This window comes from Carcharhinus amblyrhynchos, chromosome 17 (genome assembly GCF_965287045.1).
Source record: "Carcharhinus amblyrhynchos chromosome 17, sCarAmb.v2.hapA, whole genome shotgun sequence".
Lineage (NCBI taxonomy): Eukaryota > Metazoa > Chordata > Chondrichthyes > Carcharhiniformes > Carcharhinidae > Carcharhinus > Carcharhinus amblyrhynchos.
The window spans coordinates 39,991,839-40,008,424 of NC_137340.1; the positions used below are offsets into that span (position 1 = coordinate 39,991,839).

The 16,586-nt window shown below is 39.9% G+C and overlaps 1 protein-coding gene across 2 annotated transcripts in view; it reads left to right on the plus strand.

Moving 5' to 3' along the window:
• LOC145354463 (uncharacterized) overlaps positions 1-16,586 on the plus strand; it is a 114,651-nt gene that overhangs the window by 43,288 nt on the left and 54,777 nt on the right. For both annotated transcript variants that reach the window (XM_080205848.1, XM_080205847.1), the window contains exons 3-4: positions 992-1,072; positions 13,952-14,044. In XM_080205848.1, the coding sequence (XP_080061974.1) occupies positions 992-1,072; positions 13,952-14,044 (174 nt within the window). The remainder of the gene's footprint in view (positions 1-991; positions 1,073-13,951; positions 14,045-16,586) is intronic.

The following is a 16,586-nucleotide window of genomic DNA, read 5'->3' on the forward strand; positions in this document are numbered from 1 at the left end:
TGCCCAGAAGATCCCACAGCCATCTATGGGATTTCCCATTTTCTCCACCCTTTGCTGCTGGGGAGGTACGGGGGGTATGGGGAGGGGGAGGAGGGGGAACCAGAGGATTGCACTTGCAGGAAGAGCTGGAAAATCGCCCCCTTTAAATCTGAGGCTCTTGATATTGGCACGATCTTATCTGCCGTTTACGCCACACTCCCACAGCAACAAAGTTGGAGAATTCGGCGGCCAGCCAAATCTCCGTTCACAGCAGTAGGATGGGAAAATCCCGCCGGCATGAACAGCGATAAAACTCCGACCATTATCTTTTAGGCACATTACTGCTTTGCCTTTTGTAGGCCTGACCTCCTTCATCAGGTTGTATGCTACATATGGTTTAGTCTACCTTTCAATTCCTCATGTAGTTAGGGAGAATTTCAGAGTGAGATTGGGAAAGTGGAAGGCACTGAGGTTAAAAGAAAATAAGGATTTCTGCTTTCCCCTCCCACTTATGTCACTGTGAAAGAACCTGTAGGAAACTCCCACACTATGCTAATCCCTGACCCTCTGCAGGGAGGAGTGTTAACTATTATGTCTAAACTTCACACCCTCAGATTGCATTTGAATGGCTTTGATTCCGTGATTTATGGTTTTCATGTTTTGAAAGCTTCCTTAATAACTTCTCATATCATATGGCAGTGACATTAAGCAGTAGCATGTTCAAATTTGTTCCTATACTGAGGTTTAGAAAGGCAATTTACACTAATTATTGTTGTTCCAACCCTATGCTTGTTAGCAGAGTGATCCTTCTTTGTAAGTTATTGTATTTGCGAAATGTGAATGCATTAATGATGCTTGGGTTGAGGGGCGGGAGAGGAAGAATTAATTGAGTAACAATAAACAAATTACTTTTCAGAAGTGCATGAATTTATGAAAAAGTGGGAATGATACTCCTGAAAATGTTTGCACTTTTAAGGAATTTATTTTCGGATTTCTCTTTTTTATTTTACAGGGAAGTGATTTTTCATCAATCTGGGATTGCTTCAGGAAATGTACACAACTCAAGCAAGTGCTGCCCAGAATAATCTCTCTGGTAATTTAGTTCTTTGATTTGATGTTGACAAAACATATTTTTGCATATTGTTTTCCAACATTGGCATTCATTATTATAATTTATCTGGACCACTTGCTACGGACCTTTCAAACTCATTGCAATGCAGTTGGATGGATGGGTGAATACGGTTAAGCAATAAAAAGAAAATAGACTGTAGGGTTAATGCCAGTGCCATTGAATTTTACAAAACTGCTCATCTGCATGATATTAGTGATACATAGTAATGCAAACAGATGTCTCCCTCATTAGATTGGCTTGCCAAGCACTCTGGGGATATAGTACTGTGTATAGTTAGAGTTTAGCAGAGCACTGAGGTTAATTAAAAGGTGAATCCATAGACCTCAATCTGTCCCACACTGGTATTCATTGCATTCTGTGGGGGTAACAGACAGTAAAAAGTAACATTTTTTGACCTGCACAGAAGTGAATGCCTACGTAAAACAAATACACGAATAAACAACAATCTTTATAAAAATATTTCTTTATAAAAGTATGTCTCTCAAGTACATTTGAGTCTATGATCTACATTGTCTACATTGTGAAAATTATTCAGTTGGTTTATTTATTATCTCCTCATTGGCTAACATTTTTGTGTTTTACCTCTTCCCATTTTATCATATTATAATGATTTACCAATAATATTACATGAAGCATTATTTCTCCAATTTCAATTTTCTCCCAAATTGGATTCCAGTACCAAAACTTTCCATTTGTTCTCTCAATCTGCTAACACCCCTAAAAGGGAAATTGCTCTTGTAAGCGTCATACCGATTCTTCACTAAAACAGTCACAAATTTACTCATACCAACTTTACTTCCCGTTTCCACATGTTATAATGTACCTGATGTGGCATCTCAACATCCCAGATACTGAGTGCATCATACCCACAGATTTTTTTTTATTCATTTGTGGGCATGGGCGCATCATTAGTTGGCAAGCAATTATTGCCCACCCCTAGTTGCCGTTAGAGGTTTACCAGGCCATCTCAGAGGGCAATTGAGGGTCAACCCCATTGCTATGGTTGTGGAGTCACACGTAGGCCAGACCAGATAAAGATGGCAGATTTCCTTCCCTAAAAGACATTAGTGACCCAGATGGGTTTTTCTGATAACTGACAACGGTTTCATGATCATTGGTAGATTCTTAATTTCAGATATTTTTTATTGAATTGAGTTTCCACCACCTGCCATGGTGGGATTTGAACCCAGGTCCCCAGAACATTAGCTGAGTTTCTGGATTAATAGTCTGGTGATAATACCATCAGACCATCACCCCCCCACCCCCTCATGAGGCCATCACCTCTCCAGATCTCACAAATGTGACATTCTACCACAAGTCTGACAAACTAAAACTGCCAAGTGTATCCCTTGAGACTACAATTCTTCGTAGCCTCTCCAAATCTGGAGCCTCAATACATGTCAAATGGCATTTACCTATCAGCAATATCATCACTTAACTGTCCAATCTTTTTCAGTTTTGAGCAGGCCCATGATTTTCTTTTTACATTTATTTTGAAATGTTTATTAAATGTACATTAAACCAAAAACAAATGATGAGGAACAGTCTAGAGGTGATTCACCTCAAGGGTGGCTGCACATGTGAGCTTACTCTCAGGGTGTGGGAATCTGATCTCACCAGATTCAATAGGATCAGTCATTTAAAATAATCAACGTGTGTTGCCTGCATGCTTTTCATAAGCACAGGAGATGCTGAAATTGCATGTGGGCAGAGAATACAGGAGCAACAACTTGTGAAGCAACCAAAGTTAAAAAGAAATTGCAACTTCTGTTCCCCTCCCTATTTATGTCAGTGTCAAAGAACCTGTAGGAAACTCCCACCTGCTAATTCATGATCCTTGGCAGAAAGGCATATTATTAACTATTAAGTCCAAACTTCACACAGCCAGATTGCATGAGAATGGCTATGCTGCTCTGATTAACAGCTTCTCAGCATATTGCTTGTTTTGCTTGACTGCTGCTAAGACCATAGAATTCTACTAATGGCAAGATGCAGAACTGCCCTCTTTGATGAGATACTGGACAGAAAAGGATTGCTATATTTGAGGCATAGTGGAACTTTCCTCTCAGGGGAACTGTGCAGCATTGAGATAACATAGAAATTGAACATTGTCTCCCACATACATAGATTTTGTAAATAGACAAGAAAGAAATTCTCTGAACTAGAGGCAAGTACCAAGACAAGCTTGTCTATTGTATGCATGCCACTAATAATACGCCCTCAATTTAATACAGCATCAGCAATGAACCATGTAAAGCATTGACATAAACATCAATAAAAACCTTTCTGTTATACTTTGTTTGGACTTTTTAAGCTGCCAAAATAACTGGCTTCTTGCACACTATTGTTGCAAATTGTATCTCATTCCATTTGGATTTCTCCTCTTCTTCCTCCACTGCTTGTCCTCTGCCAAAACAGCAAGCTAACCCTCATGGTCTTCCGGCTGAGGAGTTTCCGCCATCAATGTTGTGAAATTATGCAGAGTATAGCAGGCACAACTCATTTTCAACAATTTTGCAGAACTCCAGACACTGAAATCTCAGTTTCAGTATCTCATTTGTATTTTGTATCAAATAGTGGTGCAAATCTTCTATTTCCTTTCAGTTTCTGTTTAAGGGATTCCTCTGCAGTAGAATTGCAGAAGGAAGCTCAGGATAGATATTAGTGATCCTTTCCATTTGCCCATTCCTTAACATAGCACTGGCACAGTGGACTGCCGCCAAATGAAGGTATTGTGGCTTCTACTGGGTATCTTGCATTAAATTGAATTAGTCTACTCATGTGGCCTACCATCACTTGTGCATTTATGGAGTAGAAAGCTTTCCCATTCATATATACCAAGAGCTGTTAACAGCTGTCATGTCGAGTTGTATTCCATATTTTAAAGAAGCCTGAGATCTAGTATATGTGTTGCATTTTCTGCTCTTGTTTAGAACATAGGAGAAGGAGTTGGCCATTCAGTGCATCAAGGCTGCACTGCCATTCAACATGATCATAGCTGATCATCCACTTCAGTGTATTTTTTCCATATTATCCCTAAAGTTAAAGTTTATTTATTAGTCACAAGTACGGTTTACGTTAACACTGCAATGAAGTTACTGTGAAATTCCCCTAGTCGCCACAGTCCGGCACCTGTTTGGGTTAGTGCACTTAACCAGCACGTCTTTCAGAATGTGGGAGGAAACCAGAGCCCCCAGAGGAAACTTACACAGACACAAGGAGAAAGCGCAAACTCCACACAGACGGTGACCCAAGCCGGAAATCGAATGCAGGTCCCTGGCGCTAAGAGGCAGCACTTCTAACCACTTTGCTACCATGCCACCCTATATTCCTTTATGCCGTTGCGTATTTAGAACTCTGTCAAATCTGCTATTTTTTCATGAGAAAATGTTAAAGTGTGTCTGGCAAAGAAAGTTTTGGTTGTCTGCTTGATCCATAAATGTACAGAAGTCTGACCAATGCAATGATTATCATTGTAGGAACATGGGGCTGAATGGTCTACTATCCATTTCAGTCTGTTCTGCCATTCACTTAAGATTATGCTTGACCACTGTATTAATTCCATCCAACCATCTTTGTTCCATAACCCTCAATAATCTTAACTTATATAAAAAAAATTAAATTCAGTTTATAAATTTTCAAGTATCTTTCAGCCTTGTTGAAGCTGAGAGATTCGGATTGTTACTGCCCTTTGTGTGAAGATTCTGGTTTTCTGGCCAAACAACCCAGCTCACTGTTTCCTCTTGTTCTCGACTCCCCCAAAGAGGAAATACTTTCTTTCTATCTCCTATAAACTGCCCTCATCATCTTAAGTACCTCATTTAGATCACACCTTAATCTTCTGAATTCAAAGTACTACAAGTCTAATCTAGAACATAGAACATCACAGCACAGTACAGGCCCTTCAGCCCTCGATGTTGCACCGACCTGTGAATCCATCCAAAGCCCACCTAACCTACACTATTCCAATATCATCCATATGTTTATCCAATGACCATTTAAGTACCCTTAAAGTTGGCGAGTCCACTACTGTTGCACACAGGACATTCCACACCTTTACTACTCTCTGAGTAAAGAACCTACCTCTGTCATCTGTCCTATATCTTTCACCCCTCAATTTAAAGCTGTATTGCCTCGTACTAGCCATCACCATCCGAGGGAAAAGGCTCTCACTGTCCACCCTATCTAATCCAGTGATCATCTTATATGCCTCTATTAAGTCACCTCTTAACCTTCTTCTATCTAACTAAAACATCCTCAGCCTTTCCTCATAAGACTTTCACACCATACGAGGCAACATCCTGGTAAATCTCCTCTGTACCCTTTCCAATGCTTCCACAACCTTCCTATAATGCAGCAACCAGACTGTACGCAATACTCCAAGTGCGGACGCACCAGAGTTTTGTACAGCTAAAACATGACCTCATGGCTCCGAAACTCAATCCCTGTACTGATAAAAACTAACACACTGTACGCCGTCTTAACAACCCAATCAACCTGTGTGCCAACTTTCAGGGATCTATGCACATGGACACTGAGATATCTCTGCTCATCCATACTACCAAGTATCTTACCATTAGTTCAGTACTCCTTATTCCTGTTTTTACTTCCAAAGTGAATCATCTCACACTTCTCTGCATTAAACTCCATTTGCCACCTCTTAGCCCAGCTCTGCCGCATATCTACGTCCCTCTGTAACCTGCAACATCCTTCCACACTGTCCACAATTCCACTGACTTTAGTGTCATCTGCAAATTTACTAACCCATCTTTCTACGCCCTCATCCAGGTCATTTATAAAAATGACAAACAGCAGCAGCCCCAAAACAGATCATTGCACTACGCCACTAATAACTGAACTCCAGGATGAACATTTCCCATCAATCACCACCCTCTGTCTTCTATCAGCTAGCCAATTTCTGATCCAAACTGCTAAATCACCCTCAATCCTATGCCTCTGTATTTTCTGCAATAGCCTATCATGGAGAACCTTATCAAATACTTTACTGAAATCCATATACACCACATCAACTACTTTACCCTCATCCACCTCTTTGGTTATCTTCTCAAAGAACTCAATAAGGTTTGTGAGGCACAACCTACCCTTCACAAAACCGTGTTGACTATCCCTAATCAAATTAATCCTTTCTGGATGATCATAAATCCTATCTCTGATAATCCTTCCCAAAATTTTGCCTACACCAGAAGTAAGGCACACTGGTCTATAATGCCCAGGGTTGTCTCTACTCCCCTTCTTGAACAAGGAGACAACATTTGCTATCCTCCAGTCTTCTGGCACTATTCCTGTAGACAATGATGACACAAAGATCAAAGCCAAAGGCTCTGCAATCTCCTCCCTAGCTTCCCAGAAAATCCTAGGATAAATCCCATCCGGTCCAGGAGACTTATCTATTTTCACACTTTCCAGAATTGCTAACATCTCCTCCTTATGAACCTTAATCCCCTCTAGTCCAATAGCACGTGTCTCAGTATTCGCCTCAGCAATATTTTCTTTTTCCTGTGTGAATACTGATGAAAAATATTCATTTAGCGCCTCTCCTATTTCTTCGGACTCCACGCACAATTTTCCACTACTGTCCTTGACTGGCCCAAATCTTACCCTAGTCATTCTTTTATTCCTGACATACCTATAGAAAGCTTTAGGGTTTTTCTTGATCCTACCCGCCAAAGACTTCTCATGTCCCCTCCTGGCTCTTCTTAGCTCTCTCTTTAGGTCCTTCCTAGCTAACTTGTAACTCTCAAGCACCCTAACTGAGCCTTCACGTCTCATCTTAACATAAGTCTCCTTCTTCCTCTTCACAAGATATTCAACTTGTTTGGTAAACCACAGTTCTCTCACTCGACCACTTCCTCCCTGCCTGACAGGTACATATTTATCAAGGACACGCAGTAGCTGTTCCTTGAACAAGCTCCACATTACAGTTGTGCCCATCCCCTGCAGTTTCCTTTCACATCCTATGCATCCTAAATCTCGCCTAATCGCATCATAATTTCCTTTCCCCCAGCTATAACTCTTGCCCTACGGTATATACCTATCCCTTTCCATCGCTAAAGTAAATGTAATCTATGAAACCCTGTTAGCCCTTTTCATTTTGGTGAATTTGGGTTGAACCCTCTAGAATTTACAGTACCCTGTAAATCATTTAATTTTAAATATGAGAAGCACACTACAGTTCTCCTGGCACATTACTCTCCAATTAATCTAAAATTTAAATGTTCATCTTACCTTTGGAGCAAAACCTGTAGAATTATAGAAGTAAGTGATTGGATCCACCTTGTCTGTGCCAGTTCTCTACAAGGACAACTTAGGTAGCTCCACTCCCATGCCCTTTCCTTGTAGCCCTGCAAATTTTAGTCTCTTCCAGTGCTCATCTAATTCACTTCTGAAAGCCATGATTGAATTTTTCTCCACCATACTCTCATGCAGTGTATTGTAAATCCTCCCCACTTGCTGCATTAAAAGGTTCTTCCTCACATTGCTGTTGATTTTTTTGTCAATCAGTTTAAATTATTGTCCTCTTCTGCCAATGGGGACAGTTTGTTTCTATCTACCATGCCAAGAATCACCATATTTTGAACACCTCAATCAACTCTCCTCTCAATTTTTGTTGACAGAAGCTCCAGTTGCTGGGCTTATATTTATGCTTTTTTTCCTGAACAAGTATGTGAAGGTTACAATTCTCTAACCTCCATATCTAAGGAGATTGTCATGGTTTCCATCCTTATTTCCCTCAGCACCCTCAGATGCATCCCATCCTATCCTAATGACTTAACTTTAACTATAGCCAGCTTTTCTAAAACCTCCTGTTTATCAATTGTTGGCTCACTCAGTATCTCAATTCCTCTTTCAATGATTTTGGCAGCATCGTCATCCTCAATAAAGACAAATGCAAAGTACTCATTGCCTCATCCTTGCACTCTGTCTCCATGTGCAGATTCCATTTTTGGTCCTTCATCAATCCCTCTTCTACTACCACCCTCCCCCTCCCGCCCTTTTACTGTTTATATGACAGTAGAATATTGCAGATTCCCATTTTTGCCAGTTGCTAGTATCTTCTCATACTCTCTCATTGCCTCTCTTATTTCCTTATTCAATTCCCCTCCTAACTTTTTGTGTTCAACCTTGGTTATAATCCTAGTTGATATAACTGGATGGGAAGGTCCCAGAATGAAACCCTGGCTCAAAAAAACATATTTTTTTCCTTTTTTATCAAACATGGAGGAACAGAGTCACAGGACTGCAAATTAGTTTTGATGACAAGGAAAAAACATATATTAAACTTGGAAAAGTTGGATTATCATACAATATTCCTTTGCTCCCCCTTTATATTAACAATTACACACAGGTTTTAAGAATAACACAGATTACTGTGTATATGATAATCTAAATAGGCCTCATTAACACACAAAGTCCCTCTGATGCACTCAAGATGACTGTGGTCACGTTCACACTCCACTGTGAATCCAAGTTAGTGTCTATGGTTTTCGCCTCAGAATCACCCCAGATGATTGTCACTTGAGAGTTGCCACACTCCACTCCTTGAAACATTCTTTAAAATCTTCATTCATAATAATGCTTCCCATTAGTGGTTCACATTCTGAAATGCAGTCCACATTTTCCAGTGACTCTTTTGAACAGAACTTCTGCTCCATTTTTAACAGAATCCATTCCAGATTTAGGCTTTCTTTGTCGCAATTACTGCCCAAACAGTCACAATGCATTAATTTCCAATTTCCAGATTATTAGTAAAATTATGTCAAACATTTTAGCTCTCTGCAAAGGTCTGCTGTCCCACTTTAAATCTAGTTAAATGCAATTGTCTGTCTAACTCAGAGCACTTTGTTTAATCTTCCTTGATTTCTTCTGAACAATACCTACATCTTTAATCTCTTAACTCCAGTTGTCTGAAACCTTCTTTCTGTCCTAATTCCCTGTTTATCAGGACTGTATCTTGTTTCTTATAAAGCTTGCATCCTTGCATCTCCCTTGTCCTGTCCAGCTTTTCCTGGCAGAGTTTAGAGCTGCTCACTCCTCAGCAGTCTGACTTCCAGTTAAAACTAAGAACAAAGGAGAGCTTTCTCCCTCTGGAAAGTGGGTGCCCTGTTCCTAAGCAACACCCCTGCAACTGCATTTATTTTTCATATTGTAGCCTTCTCGGAGCACAATACAAACACTTTTGGAACTTAACCAACCCCACTGCCTTGATTTTACTGGCACGACCACCCCGAAACTGGGGCAGGCGAGGCTCACAGAACAGCATTCCCCATTGGCCTCGGGCTCAATCTTAAGAGCCTCAGGCGGCCATGCCGGTAAAATCAGGGCCTACACATACAAACACCTTTGTCCAGCATGAACCGAACTATAGGTCCCTTCCAACCACAGAAATATTAAATTAAGTCCACTTATTTCTAATGTCTACCAATACAAATATAAATCCCTTAAAACTACTTTTGGTTTCCTAACACCTAGTTCTCATTTGTATTAGCAATCCGACATCTGTCATGCACAGGCTTTTATTTGTTTCCTCTTATGCTCTTTTGTCTGGAGAGCTATGTAATTGGTCGCTCTACCTTCCCCTCTCCTGAAAATGCACCTCAAACTTACCGGAGCTATCTCTCTTTAAAGGGAGCCCACTGTTCTGTTACAGTATTTTTCCTGCTAATCTTAATTCCAATTTACCTAGGCCACATCTATTGTTATACCACTGAAATTGATCTTCGTCAATTAAATATTTTTATTCCAGATTGCTCTTGTCTATTTCAGTAGTCAACCTAAACTTCATGAAACTATGATTGCTATTCCCTGAATAAGAATGTAAGAATATAAGAACTAGGAGCAGGAGTAGGCCATCTGGCCCCTGAGCCTGCTTTGCATTCAGTAAGATCATGGCTGATCTTTTTGTGGACTACGCTCCACTTACCCTCCTACTCACCATAGCCATTAATTCCTTTACTGCTCAAAAATGTATCTATCCTTGCCTTAAGAATATTCAATGAGGTAGCCTCAACTGCTTCACTGGTCAGTGAATTCCAAGAATATTCCCCACTGATTCTTGATCCACTTAACCAAACTCATTCCCCAAAACCAGATCCAGCAAAACCTCCATTTTATTAGGCCAGAAACATTCTGAACAAGAAAATTCTCCTGAACATATTCCAGAAACTCTTTCACCTTTTAGCTTATTACTATCCCAGTATATATTGGGATAAATAAAGTCCCCAGTTATAACTACCCTATAGTATTCTCGCCTTTTTAATTTCCTTGAAAAAGTGCTCCTTTTATATTTCCCAGTAGCCTGTAGCCTGCAGAACCACCCCCCCCCCCAGTAGAAAAATGCCACCTCTAATGTTGCTTAACTCTAACCAAATAAATTCTGTCCTTGGTCTCCAAGACATGCCCTGTCTCCAGCACTGCAATATTTTCCTTAATCAATATTGTTTCGCTCTTCTTTCATTCTCTATCTTTCCTAAGCATCTTGTATCCACAAATATTTAATATCCAGCCCTGCATTTTTTGGGGGCTAGTATAATAAGCTGTCGGGAATTGATAATTGTAAGGTCATAAAGTACTGCTAGTAACAGTAATGGACAAGCGTTTAATGCATTCACATTCTTCTACTTCAACAGTGGCATCAAACAACTTATTTTAAATCAACTAATATTACTGTTAAAGTACAGATAGAGAAGTGTCAAACAAATGCATCAAATGTCCACTATTACCCTAACTCCTGGCTTATTAAATTGTATCATTTGGTAGTGGCACAACCATGGTCCGATGCTATTGATTCTTCACATGTGTTGAGTATGCTCAGCCAAGGGAACATTATGATTGACCTGAGCATTCACTGAAGGGAAAAATCATGCATTCCTACTTCTGACAGCTATCCAGTGACCTCTTCTGGAATTTCCGTGTGTGAACATCAGATATGGAATAGGCTGACGTGATGCCTTTTCCTGTAGAGCCTTCTGGCCACATTCAGTGAAGGGCCTTGCATATAAAGTATTGCAGGAGTGTGGAGTTATAATGACTGGTTTTATCAGTGTGCACTTGTGCTTGAGAAAGAGAGAGCCTCATTCACCATATTGGAAAATCATGAGTAATCCATCTGCAAATCTCCAAGAAGTACTCCCGCTGAGCTAGGCTCCCTGCCTATAGCATGCATTTAAAAAACATTGCCTGACCATACCGACCAGGCATAAAGAAAGCTCAGGTTACCAGCCTCCAGATGTCAGTGAAGATTGAAGTCAGAAAAAGGAGCCAATTTTACAAGCCATCTCTCTTAACATTAAAAATTGTGAGTTTAAAGTTGAAGTGAACCACCTGAGCAGTTTTTTCTGCACATGCTATAATGATACCATGATCAATGGCAAGCTGAAGCAAAGCAGATGGTCTCACACCAACTAGTAAAGCACTGAATCAAGTTGACTTTAACACAGTTATATTGAAGTTGTATATTGTTAAGCACTTGTAGAGCCCAAAGTAGTCATCTAGCAGAACTTCAAGTAAATAATATAAGCCGATCTAGTGAGCATGTAGGAGATCTTCAATCTATTTTTAGTTTAGAAAAAACAAATTAGCATCTGATTTCTGAGTTCTAGAGCCATAACACCTGGAGTATTAACTTCAGATACTACTAGCTTTATAGGTGTAATTATGTAACATTTCAAATGTAATTCAAGAAAGTTTATTACTCAACAAATTCTATTACCAAGTACTCAAAAAGGTCTGGTCACCTACAGTTGAGAATACTACAAAATACAGGCTTTCCGCTTGTCTTTCGTCTATTCTTATTTTGAGGATTGGCTGCACTATGAACAATCTTTCTCCACTGCTTTCTATTCTCTGCTTCCCTCACTGCCTGTCCCAAAGACAGGCCAGTGCACATTCTGATATTGTCCATCCAAGCCATTTTAGACCCTCCTTGTGCACCTTTTCCAAGTGTTTTACTTTGCATTCCCTTTTTATCCCACCCACTCTGCACCTGCTCACGTCATGCATGTGCCCACAATATGTGAGCTCCCGCGATATTGCTGTCTCAGATATGTTCCTCTTCACACCAGCTTTCTCAAGCGGAAAACAAGCGGAAAGCCTGTATTTTGTAGTATTCTCAACCGTAGGTGACCAGACCTTTTTGAGTACTTGGTAATAAATGTTGAAATGTTACATAATAACACCTATAAAGCTAGTAGTATCTGAAGTTAATACTCCAGGTGTTATGGTTCTAGAACTCAGAAATCAGATGCTGATTTGTTTTTTTCTTAACTAAAAATAGATTTTGTCCCCATGATGCCCGTAATATCTGCCAGAGTCCTTTCATCTCAAAGCTCTTATTTAAGCCTCGTCACTCTTCTTAATGGTCCAGCTTTCAGAGATCGTGTTTACTCGCGGCAAACTGCAACACTAAAGAAAGCACCATCTCATTATAGGTTTACAGTGATTCAGGAAATATTTATTTCACTAATAAACAGCTGGACGGGGCTCCATCTTTCAAACTGGAGATAAACACAGTGCAGCCTTGTTAGAACTTAAGTACAAGCATTTAATCATACCGCTGTTTTACCAACAACAGCTTGTATTTATATAGCCATCTTTAACATAAAGTACTCAAGGTGCTCCCATGGGACATTAAAAAAAATGACGCAGACCACACAAATGGAGCTATTTGTTTCTGCTTTTTTACCAAGTAAGGACAGCACAGAGGCACAGTGGTTATTACTGCTGTCTCAGTGCCAGGGATCCTGTTTCGATTCCCAGCTTGGGCCACTATACGTACGGTGTCTACACATTCTCCTCATGTCTTCATGAGTTTCTTCCAGGTGCTCTGGTATCCTCCCACAGTCCAAAAGTGAATTGGTCATGCTAAATTCTCCTTCAGTGTACCTGAACAGCCACTGGAGTGTGGCAAAAGAAGGATTTTCACAGCAACTTCATTGCAGTGTTAATGTAAGCTTACTTGTGACTAATAAACAAACTTTATATCTAGCTAAAGTGACTTGTTTTGCCATACAATGGCTAATTGTGGGAATTCAAATTTGACATTACGCTTTTATGGTTATATTGTTAGTGTCATTTAGAATAATAGCAGTAGGAATGAAAGGAGTGATGGTCGACTGCTGGACGTCCAATTCTCACCAGAAAGATTGGTGATTAGCAATTTTAAGTTGGAGAGGGGGATCTCAACTCACTCAGGAGACTCAACTGATGAAATATTTAGGTAGCCTGTGAATGAGCAAGCAAACCCACTTGCTTGAAACAGAAAAAAAGGCTACATGTATATTTAAATTGGGATCCTACCACATTTTTAGGATTCCAATTGCAATTTCCAGATGCAAATGGGTTTTTAGAGGACCACCTGTTTCCACCTGCAATTTAGTGGCCACTCTAAAAATATTATAGAAAAATTTTTTGTGGACCCCAAAGTAGCAGAAATGCTCTTCCGAGGCTCCCCAAAAAAGCTTCAGATCATCTCAGACCCTTCTCAGAATCACCACTTTGCCCATTCCCTGATATGATCTGATCTGGCACGGCCTGCTGGCTGCCTCAGGATGGAAGTTCATGCCCTTCCACAACCAATGGGATTCAGGAGGGCAGTCATTTTGGCATTACAGCTTCCTGGAGCCGAACTAATGAGGCCCTGACTTCAAACTGAGCTAGCCTTGGACCAACAACCATGGGTGGAGAGTGCAGCTGTTCTGCTGACCTTGTACCCATTTCTCTTGGAGGCCTCAGAATTTTTTCCAGATTATTTTCTAAATGTGGGAAAAATGCATTGAAATGTTATTTCCCTTCACTTGTATTTTTCTATTTTCCCTGTTACAGCATCGCTGTCTGTCTGTAATCGAACACCTTGCAGCCAATCTTGTATGGAAAGATGAAACCAAACTAATGAACGAACCAGCTCTCTCTGTTCAGGTAATTATCTGTGGTGAAAGTGGATTCTTAAAAAAAAATACATGTTTATTTCAGTTGCCCACAGCTAAAATGCATATCAGTAAAAATTAGAAGCAATTCATGTTAAGTGAGGACAACATAAAACTTGACTTGATGTCATCCTACATTAAGTACCTTAGTAGCCCTCAACATCTAGTCTTCTAAGTGTAAATTTTGGTGAGGTGGTGGAGAATAGCTGGTACTCGGGGAGCTACACTATAGTATGAATCAAAGGCATTCGGTGAGGAATAGAGAAAATTGGAGAAGGATTTAAAGTAAAAACATAGTTGCAGAGTTTAATTTACTGGACTTGTGGATGATTTTAGTGAAAATTGCTAAGCAAGGTTCCATATTTGAATTTTAAGAAACGGTTTAATAAAATTATAATTCATCTTTGGATGTTAGTGATTTGTTGCAAGTGACTATCAAACGCCCATGATTCTCAGCCTTACAGTTATCATCATGGAATCATAGAATCCCTACCGTGCAGAAGGAGGCCATTCGGCCCATCAGGTCTGCACTGACCACAATCCCACCGAGACTCTATTACTGTAACCCCACATATTTACTCTGCTAATCCCCCTGACACTAGGGTCAATTTATCATGTGGGTCAACTTATTATGACCTGCACATCTTTGGAATGTGGGAGGAAACCGGAGCACCTGGAGGAAACCCACTCAGACATGGGGAGAATGTGCAAACTCCACACAGACAATGACTCAAGGGCAGAATTGAACCTGGATCCCTGGCGCTGTGAGGCAGCAGTGCTAACCACGGCGCCACAATGTCGCCCAGTTAAATTTCACTAACTGCAATGGCAAGATTTGAATTTAGGTCCCCAGAGCATTGCCCTGGGTTTCTGGATTATTGATCCAGTGACAATACCATTATGCCATGACCTTCCCTAGTTTGTAGAGTATGAATTCTAACTTGTTGATTTTCGAATGCTTGGGAAAATGAGACCTTGTGATGTGATGTGTGTTACCAACTGGATGTGTTTGTGTAAGGAGAAGTATTTGAGCTCAAGGTCAAATAGACAAACATATTAACATGTCTAATTATTTGAAATCTATATTGCAATAAATAGGCAATAGTTTGGAAGTTGCACTTTAAATTAATTCATTAATTAGATTGTAAATTGTATAAGTAAATTATTAGTAAATATAAGAATTTTGCTTGCTCCAATCAATATAATCTCTTTCTATTCAAAAGCCAATCATTAGTACAATACTCTTACTTTATACACTAATATTACCGATAATTAGAAGCAATAAGACAGAAGATGCACGTGTAGAAAAAATTAAACATCAACACCATCCCTCTTGAGAAAAGAATATTCTTAATTCAGCAAGACTTAATTATAAGGCAATCAGAAATCACAGCACAAAGCATAAGACAACAAATATAATGATTTTTTTTAAAAGAGAGGGCTGTGGCTTGATTCATTTTTAATGAGGATAATATAAGCTTCATTCCTCTGAAGGAAACTAAATAAATATATCAAATGCTTACAGTTCATTTAGTCATCCTAACCTAAGTAATTTGCAGCAATGAATAGTAAGCCTACTGCTTCAGTGAGTCTGCCATATGCTGCTTTGGATATGAAGCAAGACCAGAATTAAGTGAGAATTTGAAGCTACAGTTTTATTTTGGCTGCCCACTGCATCTGCAAAATGGGAGTCCTGGTATGGCAGCAACAGCATGACCGGAAACCTAAATGTTAGTTGCTACAAGGTTCTCGGAAAGTATCAGTTTCAAACACTGGACTCAGGTGTTTTACTAATCTAATGGATGTCTGGACTCTCAGCCAGGAATACATAATGAAGTTTTACTGACAGCCTGGAAATCCATTAGCTGGTGAAACAACTGAGCCCCAGAGAAAACATTGTTTGATTGAGGACCCAGGCTCTGTGATCTATGCTGTCAATTTTGCAGTGTTTATTTGCAAAATGTTAAGAGTTTTCAAGTGTTTGCAATTTCCGCGATTGATACTTTAAAAAGTCTGTATGATTGACGCTTTTATTGGGCTGCAGTAAAAAGGGAGTGCTTTTTTAAGGATATGGAAAGTTATCAATGAATGACTTTTGCTCTTAAAGCTTTTTGTTACTCAGTCTCCTGTCACTAAAGGGTTTTTTGGTTCTATACAGTGTTTATTGGATGAATGGGCATGGAAGTGCCATAACTTGGTATGGAGGGTATAAGTAGCCATAGGGGTTGTTCTGGGGCATACCCTAGCATAGAGGTGACATTGGGATCCTTGGGGACTGTCTGGGAGGGCATACCTTTGAATTGGGGGATGAGGAGAACCTTTTGAACTTACCTTTCAAAATGTCCATCAATGCAGACAATGGCTTATGATAACAATGGCCATGACCCAGGACTCTTTGAAAAACTGGTCTAACTCGGTGAAAGTTCTGGAAGTTTAGGAGATGCCTATCCTCACAATAGAGATGGCCAGGATAGGGATGCAGGGTGCAGGCTTATGAACAGACCCAGCCAACACCATTAAAAGACAATACTGAA